Source organism: Cricetulus griseus (assembly GCF_003668045.3).
Source record: "Cricetulus griseus strain 17A/GY chromosome 1 unlocalized genomic scaffold, alternate assembly CriGri-PICRH-1.0 chr1_0, whole genome shotgun sequence".
In the NCBI taxonomy this organism is placed as follows: Eukaryota; Metazoa; Chordata; class Mammalia; order Rodentia; family Cricetidae; genus Cricetulus; species Cricetulus griseus.
This window is the reverse complement of record NW_023276806.1, coordinates 219,729,669-219,744,985: the sequence shown is the minus strand read 5'-3', so window position 1 is coordinate 219,744,985 and position 15,317 is coordinate 219,729,669. Positions and strand designations below refer to the sequence as shown.

Below are 15,317 nucleotides of genomic sequence, written 5' to 3'. Positions count from 1 at the left end.
GCCCTGTTGGGGAGACTTCTCTTAAGACAGACAAACTCCCCTGGAAACCCACAGGTAGATCTTTGGACCTCAACTGCCTTCCATAGTGTTTCTAGTGATGAAGGTAACTCAGTGGAGGAAAAGCTCTTGGCCTCATCACCCTTGCCAGCAGCCACTCCCCAAGTCACAACAAGATTTAAAGATCTGTTATCACAGAGGTGGAATAGCGGGTTCTCCAGATGCAGATTCATTCCAGTTCCTATGCAGAAGTCAGCGTTAGGACTGCTGAGGCAAAGCCCTAGCTGTATAGGTGATGCCAGCGACTATGGGCTGTCTTTGAAAGTGTGTTGGGTGATCGGTGAGAAATAGCGTTAGGTTGAAGCTACACTAAGCACCAAGCATGGTGCCTTGTGAATGACATGGAGTTGCTCTCTGCTTCCATAACCCTGGTAGCTCCTCTCCTCCATCTTGGCCTCAGCTGCCAAGATGGAGGTCGTCTGCCCCTTCTATATGAACCGTGGGTTTGTTGGGGACTTTTGAGAAAGGAGATATTTAAACTTGTGAGTTCAAAACTCAGTCTCTCCTGGTCCCACAGTGAGAAGAATCTCTTGAAGGAGATCCTTCTTTGTAAGTTTTATATGTTTAGGGAAAGACTTGTTAAGTCATACAGCCATCAGGTGGCTGAAGAGACTCCTTCCAAAAAATGTCATTTTCCTTTGTTTACTTGGAGGAGAATTCCTGAGGGATAACTCAGGAGTTATATGCACCCTGTGGACAGTTATCCCCACAATGGAGTCATTTAATTAGATTGTATCTGGGGTGCCTCCTTGGTCCTGGAGGGCTTTCCTATTAGCCCCCCATTTGAGCCAGCTGGGGTTGCTGTGGACAGTGAAGGTCTCTAGCCCCTAGACTTCATGTGTTGAGGCTCCATCCGTTTACTGGTTCACCCAAATCTACTTGGATTACTGACTTAAGACAAATGGGAACATCAGTGCAACCAAGCTTCTAAAGTAAATCCTGAAGGGTTGTCAGATTTCTTTATCTGGGAGCCTGTGGGCTATAGACAGTGTCAGATCTGTAGGTAGGGCTATTCGGTGACTTGGAGTCCTGTTCACAGTACTCTGTGTTGTTAGACTTAGTGGATTCCCTTCTTGTTTCTCTTGGTCACTTTGACCTGTGGGGCCACAGGTGTGTCCATCTCATGAGGGAATCTCCCACATTCCATAAACTATAGAAATGGGAGAATCCTGCTGAGAAACGGTGTCTTCATAGATCCCTCCTTCTAAACGAGCCCTGTGAGCAAAGGCATGGGTGGCCTTTGTTTCAGACTAGCTTTTCTGTAAAATCAGACAGCCTGAGAATGAATAGAAATGGTGCCTCTTCTAGGGCAGTGGCAGCCTGGCTTACCTGTCATGTTTTAAAATTGTGGTTTCCTAAGTCAGAACCCCAGTAATCTAGCCTCTACTTGAGAACTCTGTTCTGCTAGCAGGTCCTGTGTTTGAACTTGGGTTTGGCAGCCATCTCTTAATTCTAGACTGAATTGTAAACTGTTAGAGCCGTCACATCTTGTTTCCTTCCTATATAATAGGTCTTTCCCTCTGTTTTCCATTTTTCTGTGAGGGGAAAAGACAGGCAGGCAGGCAGGCAGCACCTCTGATGGTGTGGAAATCCCCTGCTGCCATGGCCCTGTTTACTAGACATTTCCTATATCTCATTAAGAAGTGATGTTGTTTCTAAACATTCTGCCGTTGCCTTCCAGGTTCCCTCTAACAATCTGTCCAAGGCAATTTAGACTAATCCTTTCTCTAGACACTTTCTAGCCTTTGCCCACTGCCCATTTCCAAAGTCACATCCCTATTATTTTCCCGGACTTGTTATGGCAGCCTCCCTTCCTATGTGTACCCCTTTTCTCCTTAAACACTACCAACCACCAAAACATAGCAATTTAAAACAAGAACTATTTCTACAATACACTGTGAGCCAGTTCATCTGGATCTTTCTAAGCCCACATCTGTCCCAAGGCCATAAGTAAGGTGTCAGCCAGAGCTGTGGTCATCTAAGTGCTCATCTGGGAGAGAGTCTGCGTCCAAACTCACTCCCAGCTGTTGACAGGATGCAGAAGAGCCATTTCCATTCTCCCTCATGTGACTGTTGGCAGACCCCTGTTTCCTGCTGGCCATCAGCCAGGCATTTCAGTACCTCGTAATGTGGCCTCTTCCTGCTCACAACATGGATTCCTGCTTCCCACTACTGAGGGCTCAGAGAAAGCAAAAGACAAAAGAGGCAGAAGTCACACTTCCTGTAACTAACTTAGTTACTTCCCGTGTATTTAGCTTCAACTGAATTGCTAGGTTCCGTCCATACTAGAGAGGAAGGATTACAGTAGAATGCAGGAAGCAAGGTCACTGGGGGTCATTTTACCATTGAGACACCAATGCAGGAAACAGTGGCCCTGGTTTTGACTGTACCTTCTATTTTGGGTAGATAAAAACTAAAGGAAACATTAAAATCAATGCTAGTTAATGAACTAAGAAAATTCATAGAAAATACGTAAAAAAGGAACATGGATTTGAGTAGATGGAAGAGAATGTATTTGCATAACTTGAGTTAAAATTGCTACAATAATAATTTGTGAGCAGTGTGAAAAGTACAGTGAGCTGAGCTCTTGAAGTCTGGGGACCCAGGACTAGATGAGAATCTAGTATTGATTTTAAACGTCTCTCTGAGGCTGGTCATCAGCTAAGAGTTCTTGCTGCTCTTGCAGAGGATCCAGGTCCAGTTCTCAGCACCCACATGGGTGGCTCATGACCTCTTAGAACTCCAAGGGAGAATTCAATGCCTTTAGCTTTCAAGGGCATCAACAGGCATGTGCACATAACCCCACACAAACACACACATACATATGACTTAAAATAATAAAAGTAGAGCTTTAAAATATATTTTCCTCCATGGAAACTAGGCAGGAAGAATGATACAAACCAAGAAGCAATCCCAGATCAAAAGATGGGGATACCATAAACATGTAAAGACCTGATACAATGACTGAGTAAAAGGAGGAGGTCATTAATATACACCACAGGTCAGCATCACATGTATGTATTTTGTCGAATCCTCTTAATATCCTAAGACATTGAAATCTGTAACTATTCTCTGGAAAAGTAGGCCAGGAAAGATGCAAGCTGAGGCTCTCCTAGAGACCCGCTCTCTCTAGTTCCAGTGGCATGTTCCTGATGCACTTCTCTGGGGTTGTCCTGGAGAAATGAGAAGGGGAAATGATCCCAGTGAGGAGGTCTCACAGTCTCTAAGCATAGTCTTGGCAGTGGTATAACTTTGAATGTGCCGCTGCTGTGTAGTCTCACAACGGTCCCTGAAGAAAGTGCTTCCCAGCTCTGCAAATACTGCTCAGAGTCTTAAGTGGCCCAACATTACAAAACCAGGCCACACAGAAGTCACTGGCCCAGCGTGGGAAAGTCGATGTCTTTGTGAGGGATTTTTATATTCCAAAGCATGCATGTGCTTTTTGCTAAAATCCTAATGGGTGGAGAATTGTGGGCGCCAGTGTCTCATCTGAGGTCTTCCAACAGAGAGAAAGTTCTTTTCTATTTTCTCTCAAAAATGAGTCTGAGAATATATATATAACTGGATTCAAATGCAGTAAACAAATTCCCACAAACTGCATAATTCAGGCTATTTTTATGGTTAGCACCATTTAGTGTCCCAGAATTCACCAGAGTAAACATTGCTACAGCAAAAATTACTGCAAATGGTTGAACCTAACAACAAGAGAAAATCCCCAGTTGGGCCGTTTAGACCTCAGCTGCAGCTGTGCTTGACTGTATTTCACACTGGAAAGCTGAGATTAACAGGAAAATCGGTCTCCGCCATGGTGTGCAGATGTGGCCACAACTGTCTTAGTTTATTCAGCAAACATTTGTTCAGGGCCTACTGGATGCCAAACAGTCCACTGGCCACTGCGATTAGAGGGATAAATTGTACCTGGCACAGTTGAGGACCTTGCAGCTGATGGGGAGAGGCAGATGTGACAGAGTGTTCTGAGAGATGAAGGTGTGTGGGGGGGCATAGGGAAATGGGGGGAGGTCTTACTGGCCACAACCTCACAGGCTGTTCTGACATGAGGAGATATGCAGTGTAGACCATGGTGACAGGGGAGGGTGTAAGTAAGACACACAGTGGCACAGGATTCTGGAGTTTGATATAAACGGGTCCCGGATGCAACATGAGGAAAGGAGCCAATTAGAAAAGGAGCAGTTTCTGTCAGAATACTGACAAAAGATGCATGTGTGGAGACCTCGGGAATCATACTGACAGGACAAACGCTTAGTGGTCCTTTGGTTACCAGGTACAGGTTCTGTGAGACTTCATGCAAAGTGTCACCACCACTGGTACCAATAACAGCAGTCAACAAAGATCATGTGTGGTGCCTTTCTGTTAAATGCTTTTCAGTCCCCACGTAATTTAACAGTGACAAGCTCGGCCTGATAAGGAACTGTTTTGTTTGTTTGTTTTTCCGTTTGCTTTGTTTGTTTTTCACTTGACAGATAAAGCAATCAAAACTTTGGTCTAGAAGTTCACTTGCAAAATCTTAGGGCCAGTATTTGCACCCAAATCTAAGTGACCACACAACTAAGATTCTTTTTGATCCCCACGTCACCAGCTTCCTAGATTTTATAGTTTATGTCCCTTCAGTGAAATCTAGGCTAATGCCTACATCTCTTATGTGTGCTTCAGGCTCTGATGGGTCCCAGTGCTTTTCCTCCTATTAGCCAGAAGTACAGTTTGCCGAGAGGGGCACCCTGACAGGGTGTTCTTTATTATCATCGTCATTTAATAAAATGCTTATGCCCCAAAGCATTCGTGTCTGGAGGAAGTGTGAGAAGCAATGATGGGAGAATATTCTAGGAAGACTGAGACAAGAGTTCCACAAAATTAGGTGAGAGAACAGGTAACAGATAACTCGACAAAAATCTAGAGGAATTTTACAACTCTCTTCCCTGGCAGAAGTAATTTTCATTCTCTTTAAGGACACTGAAATAATTTTTAGTGATCACATATTCTGGCTGTGGTCTTTGTAAGAAAGAAAGCATGAAACACCCACCACTCAGCAGGCCCCTAAACCAGGTGGAGATTTGTCACCGTAGTGAACACGTCTAATACTTAAGAGAAAATAAATAGTATATTAGATTTCCAGTGATCCCTCTCTCATAATCTCCTACTATTGCTCCTGCTTCTCTGCCCTGTCCTTCCAAAGGGTCCTTTGTGTGTGTGTGTGTGTGTGTGTGTGTGTGCATGAGCACGCGCATGCTTGCTCAGGATGAGTACACTATGGGAAAAACAAAGACCGGAACTTCGGGTTCCAGCAGATACACGTGCATGACTTCAAAATGAACTGACTGATAATCAAAGCTGTGGATGCTGTATCTCAACACAGCAGGGACACACAAAAACCTTGACATTTGAGGAAATGTTAAAGAAGCATAGTCTTGGTGTGTTTCCCCTACAGAGTTTTAGTTTCGGTAGCTTGGTGATGGCATAGCACAGAAGAAAGAGTGAGGGTTCCAGGGGTTTGTGAGATACAGTTTTACAGCTTAACTAATGGTCATTGGGTGAAATCTCTGAGTCTCTTCCCCCACATTAGGAGCGTATATTCAGACACATGTCATCTAGTTGTTGAGCGCATATTGCTGGGCAAACATGAAGTTTCTAAAGTAGGGTTCTTTACTCCCCTACCTTTTAATGGGACCATTAAAAAGAAAAGGTATTAATGAACAGGGTAAACAACACAGAAAGGGATGGTCACTATTTGTCAGGTTTTTGCCCTCAGAACTGTCCATGCCACATCTGAAATAGATTACACAGTGAGATGAAGAATGCCAGGAATCCAGTTGTAAAGATTTTAAATCTGGTCAGTAGGAAGGAAGCTGGCTCTCAGGGAGATAGGTAGCGGCTGCAAGTTTTTGTGGAGCTTTTTTGAGGGGGAGGAGGGAGCCCTGTATGACATTGTCTGTCTTTCTCTACAAATGGCAGATTTGACCTCACTTTGAGGTTTACAACATGTTGCTAACCTTTTGTTCCGTATCATTTATTTTATTTGCAGGGTAACCATAAAAATAATTAAGATTTTCAATAAAGATAAAGGAGTCGGGAGATGTATTACTCTTCATCTACTAAGCATAGCTTTCCCAGTCCAGATGCTTATGGTATTCTGAAGCAGCTGCATCCTTTATTTAAAGCTCCTGACAGTAGGAATTGGAAATGGTTGGTGATAGAGAACGATTTCACAGAATTCTATAAGGCCCACATTCTTCAGGGCTTAAAACAAAAAAGACTCAAGGCAGTAAAGGGGACACAAGACAGTGGAAGACATACTTTGTCTTCGGGATGCTAATAACCTGATTGGAAGGAGGAGTACTAGTAAATGGAAAGATGAAAGCAGTTCCAATTTCAGCAGAGTTGGAAGTGATTCAGATTTATGGAAGAACGGAAGCTGGGAAAATAAAAAGTAAAAGAATCTAGAATTCTTAACAACATATATTTGCATAGGTAGTTGTGATAAAGTGTGTTGTAGACAAGGCCAGAACTATTGTTAGATGTAAGAATTGCTTCCACTTTTGATTCTGATGAAAAGACTCTGCAAGAATGCTACCTGAACTAGCAGCTACCTAAAACCAGCGAGCTACATTGTTCCACTAGAAGGGTCAATGATACTTGGAATGGCATTCAAGTTGACCCAAGACTGCCTTTTCTTGTGACATCATAACATCACACTATAATCTACAAAGTTCATGGTCAAGAAACATGAAATTGAATTAAAAAGAAAAGAATCTCTAGAGAAAATTCATAATAGTTTAAGATTATGATTTTTGCACTGGCCATTTATTTATACAGTTGTCTCGAGGCTCATACAGCATGTGACCTGGGCTGGTGGGCACGGGTTAGACATGCCTTTTGGACTGGTGTCTAAAGAATCCTAGATTTATAGGTGATAATCTGCCAGTTTTGTTCAAAATGAATGATTTAATACCAACTTCTTTTCCTTCCAGTCAAGATGTCTTTAATTTTACTTGAATGAGAAAGCTGGGGAAGGGGATCCAACTTTCCTGTGGCCAGTTTGAAAATGACTGTTCAGCATGAACGATCCCAACCTTATTTCTGTAGACAAATGCCTCGAGGTTGTGGTCTCCCTGCTAACAGTCCCTGTGTGAGGAAATAATGTCCAACAGGTGCCATTGTCAGTGGCCCACAGGCTTCTTAGGAGACGCTGTCCAATTCTCTGCTGTAGAGCTAAGGGCACGCTGAGGCACTAGGAAAGAAATCAGAGCACACCCCGGAGTTCAGAGAGAAAAATTTGTACGGTTGGCAAAATGCAAGATGTTTTTATTTGGAAAAGAGAAGTCTTAAGGCAATTGAGTCCTGGCCTTCTAGACTAGAAAGGACCACTTGGAGACAAGTGACCAGATTTCCTTCACTACCACAGTGGCAGGGTGAGTACACAGAGGGAAAGCAGCGCTCAGAGCCAAGGCTGGTTAATCAAAGGAGTCCATCACTCCATTGTTTGCGAAGGCTTGCTGGAAGGCAATATGAGTTTGTATCTGCACTTTATGTGTTGAAAAAGCTACTTCCTGAAGGAGCAGGGGTGAATTAAATGAACTTGGTCTTTTTAACTCACAGACTCGGTGATTTATCCTTAAATTACATAAGGTAAAGATGTCAGGCAATTATTTTGAATTATAGCCTCATACCCTGGTGCTGCCAAGAGGAGTTACTTTCCAATAATGTTGAGGAAGTCAGTGACAAAGACACACATTTATTTCAGAGGTCATGAACTCAAATACCTACAGGCTCCTGCTGGCCTTGGAAAGGAGCAAGCTAACAGCAGCACACCAGTTAGCAAAGTTTTGTGAACTAGAAAGTGCATGGCCCATCTAAGCTGGCCACCACAGCAGACATGGGCTCATAATCCAGCTCAGATCCAGCTCTCCAAGAAAAAGCTGGAAATCTAAAAACTTAGGTGATTTTTTTTCCAGACTAACAAGAGAGTTTTCCTGGCATCCTCTGCAGGTATAATACAGCACTTGTGTAGTTAGAAGCCCTGGGCTTGACCTTCACCAGTCCATGTCTCTGTAATTAACAAACAAAACACAACTGATTGAACTCTGGAGTGAGGGGAGTTAATTTGCTAAGGTTTCCAGAGACTTCATTATGGCCTTGCCAGCTCTGTAAATCTTGACCTCTGTCTGATTCCTTCCTCCTTGCCCCTGATAGACGGCTTATTTGCACAGGAAGTAGGAATTTTAGAGCACTACTTGTTTCCTAGGCATTGAGATAGCTCAGAAGGTAAAAATGTCTGCCACGAGGCCTGATGACTCATGTCCAATCCCTGGATCCCACATGATGGAAGGAAAAAACGGGCTCTCACAAATTCCTCTTGGACCTCTGTGTATGTACTGTGGCCTGTGTATGCCCCCACACATACACACACACACACACACACACACACACACACACACACACACACACAAATAAATGTAATGAATAAATTAATTATTTCCTTTAGCAACCTGATCCTATTTAGTAAAACTGTCAGATACTCCCAGTGTGAAGCAACTCTCGCTGCTGCTGTTCACTGTTAAATGCACATGTCTTTGTGGTCTACACTTGATAATTTGGATCTCTGCACTAACATTTGTGTTTAACATTGGGTGCATGAGGCATGCTCGATTTAAACATTAACCCTCTCACCATTTGGTGCCATGCTTTTCTCTTATACAAATTGTTTTAATAACAGCTCCATGTAGGATAAGGACAATTGTATTTCTGAAATTCCCTCCCTTTCAGACTGGAGAATATGCCACTGATGAGGAAGAGGATGAGGTCGGGCCCATTCTTCCTGGTGGTGACATGGCTATTGAAGTCTTTGAGCTCCCTGAGAATGAGGACATGTTTTCCCCATCTGACCTGGACACCAGCAAGCTCAGTCACAAGTTCAAAGAGGTGAGCCCTGACCTGCACAAGGTTTGCCTATGCCTGTTCCTTTCATTGTCAAATATCTTTTTATTTGTGGGATGAACTAAGAATCATCAGTTTTCTGATTGAAGCATTTCAACATTTTCTGAGTCTTAAATTTGAGAGTACAATTTTAGCTGATTGTATTGTATTCTACTATCACCAGTTTTAATGTTTGTCACTTGTCACAGTAGCAGCTTTATAACGTAGGGCATCATTTCAGGATGCATTCATGTTCCGTGTATATTTTTTACTTTACAGATGCTCTGGGACCTGATCATGACCTCTTTTCTCTAAGGCAGTTATTTTTCTAAAAAGCTGTTTTTCTTTGTTTTCCTGAAGTAGTTAGATTTCTAATAAGAATGACATGCCCAAAGGGTTCCGTTGAAGAGTTGAGTGAGCAGACATTGGACAGTTAATAGAGCCACCAAGGAATGGTGGCAGCAGGAAGCCATCACCTCCTTTGTCCTAAAGAAGCCATTCCATACCTACAGCTTTGCCAGATGCACCCCTGCTGAAAGTTGCATCTAGTGTAAGGGTGATGGATGCCCTACACTTCCATGCTGTCTTCCCAGACACACCTAGGCAAGTGAGTCTAGGCTATGCTCACCTTGTAACTGAAGAGCTCAGTTTTCTGAAGCACAGTGTTTCCTTTCTGAAGGAAGACCTGGATAGATCCTTAGTGTGCATATAAAGAACCAGGTAGATTTTTTTCCTCCAAGTTTGATGTTACAGGATTCTCTTAATTACCCGTTTTACTGCTTTGACATGACCACAAGCCACCATGACCTTGTCCAGTCTTACTTTGGGCCAGCTCTATGTTTTCCTACTGGATTCTGTGACCATGATTTTTGAACAGACTGTGCCTTCTGTCTTTGCACAGTTCTTGCCAGTTCATTAGCAGTTAAGTACTCACTGAATTACTGGCATCAGGCGTGTACTGAGAATTCATTGTATAGTGTATCTGACTTGATTTCTTCACATAATTGACAGTCTGCTCAGCATGTTTACTAAAGGTACTTTTACTAAAGCCCTCTGGTCAGAAGGCTTCGTCATTTTCCACAGACATTAGCACTGATGACTGATAGCGTAAAGAAGAACCATCTTAACTTTCCTTCTTTTTTAATCATTTTTTTATTTCATGCATTGTACCATATACCTTGATCAGAGCCACCTGAGCTCATCCCTCCCAGTACCCTCAGATACCACCCAGTACTATAACCCTCTCCTACTTTCATGTTGTCTCCTTCGGGGCCTGAGGAAAGCCAGAGAGTCCAATTAGTGCTAGCTGCTGGAGTATTGACAGACCTTGTCTTGGTCGTGAGAAGGTAACCATAGCTGCAGTAGGTCATGAGTGCAGTGGCCATGCCATCTCCAGGTGACCACATTTACAACATTTCTCTGCCTCTTATAGTATTTCTATCCCTTACTCCTCAGTGTTCCCTGAGACTTGTATGTGAGGGGGATACAGTTGCTTCATTTAGGGCTGAGCATCCACAGATTTGTTTTTTTCTCGTCCTGGGGAGTCAAACAAACCTAGGATCATTGAGTATCAGCCAAGTGCTCTGTCACTGAGCTGTGTATCTCTAGCCCAACTTTTCTCTCTTTAAAAGTTACTTTACTCTCAGTTCATCCAAGAAAACGTTTGAGTCATTTTGTTAGTTCCCTCTTATGTTATTTTTTTTTGTTGTAATCAAATTAGTAAGTTGATTTGTGGGAAAATGGCATCTTTCTCATACTTCTGGTTTTTTAATCAGAGTTTATGACTATATGTACTTCAAGTGTTTTCTTTGACCCCTCAAAAGTTGTATATACCCTTTATTGTTGTATAAATGTCCAGGCATAAGCAATGAAAGACATGACTGAAATAGCTAACAGCTGTTATAAGATTATCCTAGCCTCGGTGAGTTTGAGAGTCTTGCTCAGTTTTCAGACATGACAGTGACTGAAATGGCTTTATGAATTCTGAATATAGGAATTTCTGGTCCTGAAATTCTGTCATTATTGAATTTTGTGCAGTGTTTGGAGAAAGTTTTCTATTCATTTGAAATTTCTTATTAATAAATTTTATTCTGTAATAATTTCATATGTGCATATAATGCATTTTGGTCACTTCTGCTTTTCTGGAATCTCTTCCAGTCTTCTTTATTTCTTACAAATATCTTTCCTATACTCACTAATTTGGTTTTGTTTTGTGCCCCATGGGCTTTAACGAGGCCCATGACTCTCCTTTAGAACTAACGAGCCTGGGGTGTTCACCAGCATGTCTATAGCTAGATGCACTGGCTCCCCCTCTCCCAGAATCCCTTGGCTACCAGCAGATCAGCTGTAAGCAGCAGGGTTGGCTAACCCCTTCTTCTTCCATGCTGACTGTGCCGACCTATCCATTTCCAGAAGGCATCTGTGTTATATACAGTCTAACTCCCCTTTATCCATCCCTGTAACCCTGTCACTTCTGGTTTTATGTATTTTAAATTCCTTACTAGCTGCAAGTACAGTGAGGGGTGTTACAGCATCTTGATTTCTTGTGATATTATCCTGTTCTCACATGATACACTTTAACCCAGTTCTATTTTTGGTTAAGAGTAAAACATAGCACTGGGATTCTTTTGCCTTGTCTTTCTTTCATAGTATTTGAATTTCTGTTTAGTTTTATCCATTCCATATACCTGTATTCAAATGTGTTTCCTTTCAGTAGCCGATTTCTTTTTTCTTTTCTTTTTTTCTTTTCTTTTTTCTTTTTTTTTTTTTTTTTTGGTTTCTTGAGACAGGGTTTCTCTGTGGCTTTGGAGGATGTCCTGGAACTAGCTCTTGTAGACCAGGGTAGTCTGGAACTCACATAGATCCACCTGCTGCCTCCCGAGTGCTGTCATTAAAGGCATGCACCACCAACGCCCGGCCAGTAGCCAATTTCTGCACCTTACTCTTAATACATTACAGGAGTCTTCATGTCACTTAATATGTATAGTCCATTTATGTTTACTTTATTCACCTTAATATTAGAAATTTTGCCCTCTTGGCTTGTTTCTTTTTATTTTTCTGCCTGTCATCATAAATACCAAATTTTCTTCCATTGCCTAAAAGATAAGTTTTTATTTTATTTTCCCAGTAGTTTGCCTCAAATTTCAGTCGTTTTCCCTATCAGTATAATATAGAAAGCAGATCTGTATCTTTGCCATCCATCATTAGTAAAATGATGGCTGTAGCACGTTCCCTGTGACCTTTTCTGTTGCCTTTGGTCTGTTGTGTTTCAGGAGCCTTAGCTCAGTGTGCTGACAGATGTCCCTGTGACATTGGGATGGTTTCCAGCGCACCCCACCCACTTCCCCCATTCCCCCCCAACCCCCCCACTCCCCCACCCCGGGCCCCTTACTATGCAGAGACCTCATTGCTGCTATGGGTTCATTTACCCCCATCTCAAAGGCTCCCTTTCTATGGTCAGCGCCAAAGGTTCCTGTCACATGGCCCAAAATTTAAATTAGCAGTCAGGAGGTCACAGCTTCAGGGTATGGAGCAGGCTAGCCTGATTTACCACCAGGTGTGCATTGCAGGGTTGTGTGTAAAAGGTGAGAATCAATTAAATTACTGTCTCCTTCCTGAATGCTGACATTCCTCAGCTCCATGCCTTCACCTTTGCAACAGCACAACTCCCATGTCTTCTGTTCTCAAGAATTCATTCATTCACAAGCTTTCTCTCTCTCTCTTTCTTTCTCTTTCTCTTTCTTTCTTCTCTTTCTCCCTCCCTTTATTTCTTTCTCTCTTTCTTTCTTTTTTTAAATTAATGAATGGTAGCCTGAAGCACATCTGTGTCTTTACGCAGATGCAAATTGCTTTCAAGAGAGGAAGGATATAGCTTTGTTAGTTTGCTGTGTTGAACTCAAATGAAAGCATTCCCCTACCGAATTCAGCCATGTCTGCGTCTATTTTTTTCCTTTATTAATATTATCATCTACTTTCCTGGGGCATGTTTATTTGTTCATATGCCAGTTTCTTACAACTTATGCTTAGTTTATTGTCATGCTTTACTGTTCTTAACTGAATCTGCCTGGTGCTATGACCCTGCCTGTCTCCTACTCTGTGAGCATTCCCACTGACTTCACTTTAGGACCAATCTGTGTTTTTCACTTTCCCTGTTTTATTTTCATTTCAACTTTAATAACTGGAGCAATGATGTTGAATATGTAACTTTTTAATTAATCTAGCATTTTATTACATCGTCGTCAAGTATTTTTCCAACCAACTTATTTGAAAAATGATGCTTTAATTGTAGACTAATATGGATATTTGTGATTAAATTGATACATTTTAAGTGTTCTGAATCCTTAATCATTTTTCTTGAACCTAATAAGAGGATTTATAGTTAATTATACCTCCATATTATTTTTGTCTACTTTGATATTATATTGGAAGCATATGAAATATAACAATGATTTCCTTTTGTTTTTAGGTTATACTTTGATGTTAATATTTGACAGCCTCTTTTGTTGTAGTATTAAGTGTGTACCTACATCTAACAAAACCAATTACATCATTTTCTTTTATTGGAATTTTAAAAATGCACAATGTTAGAGTCTGTGTCTTTTACTAAGAAAAAATTGTCAGTTGAACTTATTGTAAAAATAAGTATTTGTAAAAAACTCAAGGTATTTGTTACTATTATTAACTCATTTTATGCTCTATATTTCCTTTATATTTGTTGGCTGTTACTACAGGTTATCTTCAGGTTTTTAAAATATATTCTTTTTACATAATTTTAAAAATTAAAAACAAAAATACCATTTGCATTTTCTTATGAACATGTTTGATAAAATCTTGATTTTTTAGAAAAATGAATATTAAAATTTTTATATTTTAAAACATTTCAGGTAGCTTTACAATATATTTGCAAATATTATGCTCTTCTGTTTTTCTTTTAAAAGTATTATTTCCTAATTCTTTGGTTTTTAATTTCTCAGAGAGTGTGTCTCTGAGTAATTAATTAGGTGTCTATGGTGGATATAGTTTTTGTGAGCTTTTCATACCAAGAATTATGTTCTAATTATTGTGACACCATGATAATTGGCTAGGCTTGACATCTTCTTCTTAATCTTTTCTTGTTTGTTTACTGAAAATGTTCTATGGTCAGCTTCATTGCTTTAAGCACATTTTAAAGAAGAGGTCTAATATCAGTCTGTATTTGAGTGCTTCTCTTCAGGCTGGAGTTTAGTTTTTGCTGCAATTTCTTAGAAATAGGCTTCCTAGCACCTCTCTCTCTCATCTCTCTCCTTTTTTCTCATACTCCCCTATCCGAGTACTGGGTGTAGGGGACAAAGTACTCTGTCACTGAGCTATGGCCCCAGTTCCTCCTTCTAATATAATTACTTTATATTAGATTTACATTGTTTTATTCTCATTTTAGTCCATTGTAAGTCTGTGTTTTGGTGGGGTTTTGTTTTCTTTTGTTTTTGTTTAATTTTTTTTTAAATAGCCCTCAGTTTTTATTATTTTTAGGGTGGTTTTATGTATTTCCTTCCCCGTGTCTGAGCCTCAGACTCCTGTCATCCACTTTGTCATTAGATGATTAGATATGCATGTAGCTGCAGATTCCCTCGTGACCTGCACCCCTTGCTGTGAGATCTGCTTTCTTAAGAAGTATTTCGCTCTTCTTTTGTTTGTCTTTTGCTCATTACTCTCTACTTTCTCATCTACGGGTATCTCTAGGAGTAACTTTAAGACACGTGGATTTCCTAACTGTGTTTGCAGTTGGTTTTCTTCTCCAAGTGAGATCCATAATATCAACAAATGAGTACTTTGTAACTGCAGATACAAATTTTTTGCTGTTTCATTTCCAAGGCAAATGAGGAAAAAGCAGACCATGCTGGGCACTCCAGAAGGTGCTGCCCGCTCTCTGGTATCTACTTGACACTGAGTTCTGCAGCTCCAGGTGTGCAAGTCAGCACCCTCCTACCTTCTCTTCCTGCTCAGACAGCTGCTTCTGAACAAATGTGAAATAGCAGGGAGGTGAGGGGAGCCTCCCTAAGGTCGCATTCTTTCATCCCCCCTTTTTTGCACTGGCTAGACTGGTTCTCCAGTAGCCAGGGGCGGGTGGTGGTATAGAGGGTTTGGACATCAGATGAAGCCTGGAGGTCACTATCTATCCATTTGCTCTCTCCTCATTTTCTGGCTTCTTATTTTGACTATTAGTTCAAGCTGAGTTAGACTTTTCTTTCCTGCTTTTATTTGAGTTTTGTTTGTTGTGATTTATTTTACTTGTGTGGGGGCATTTGTGTGGTATATATATGCGTGTAGGCACAAGGGTGCATGTTCACAAGGAA

The 15,317-nt window shown here is 41.2% G+C and overlaps 1 protein-coding gene across 1 annotated transcript in view; it reads left to right on the top strand.

Annotated features, from left to right (window-relative positions):
- The window catches only part of Ppp1r9a (protein phosphatase 1 regulatory subunit 9A), a 262,450-nt gene that overhangs the window by 191,640 nt on the left and 55,493 nt on the right, over positions 1-15,317 (top strand). The window contains exon 7 of the mRNA XM_035451403.1: positions 8,836-8,991. Within this exon, the coding sequence (XP_035307294.1) occupies positions 8,836-8,991 (156 nt within the window). The remainder of the gene's footprint in view (positions 1-8,835; positions 8,992-15,317) is intronic.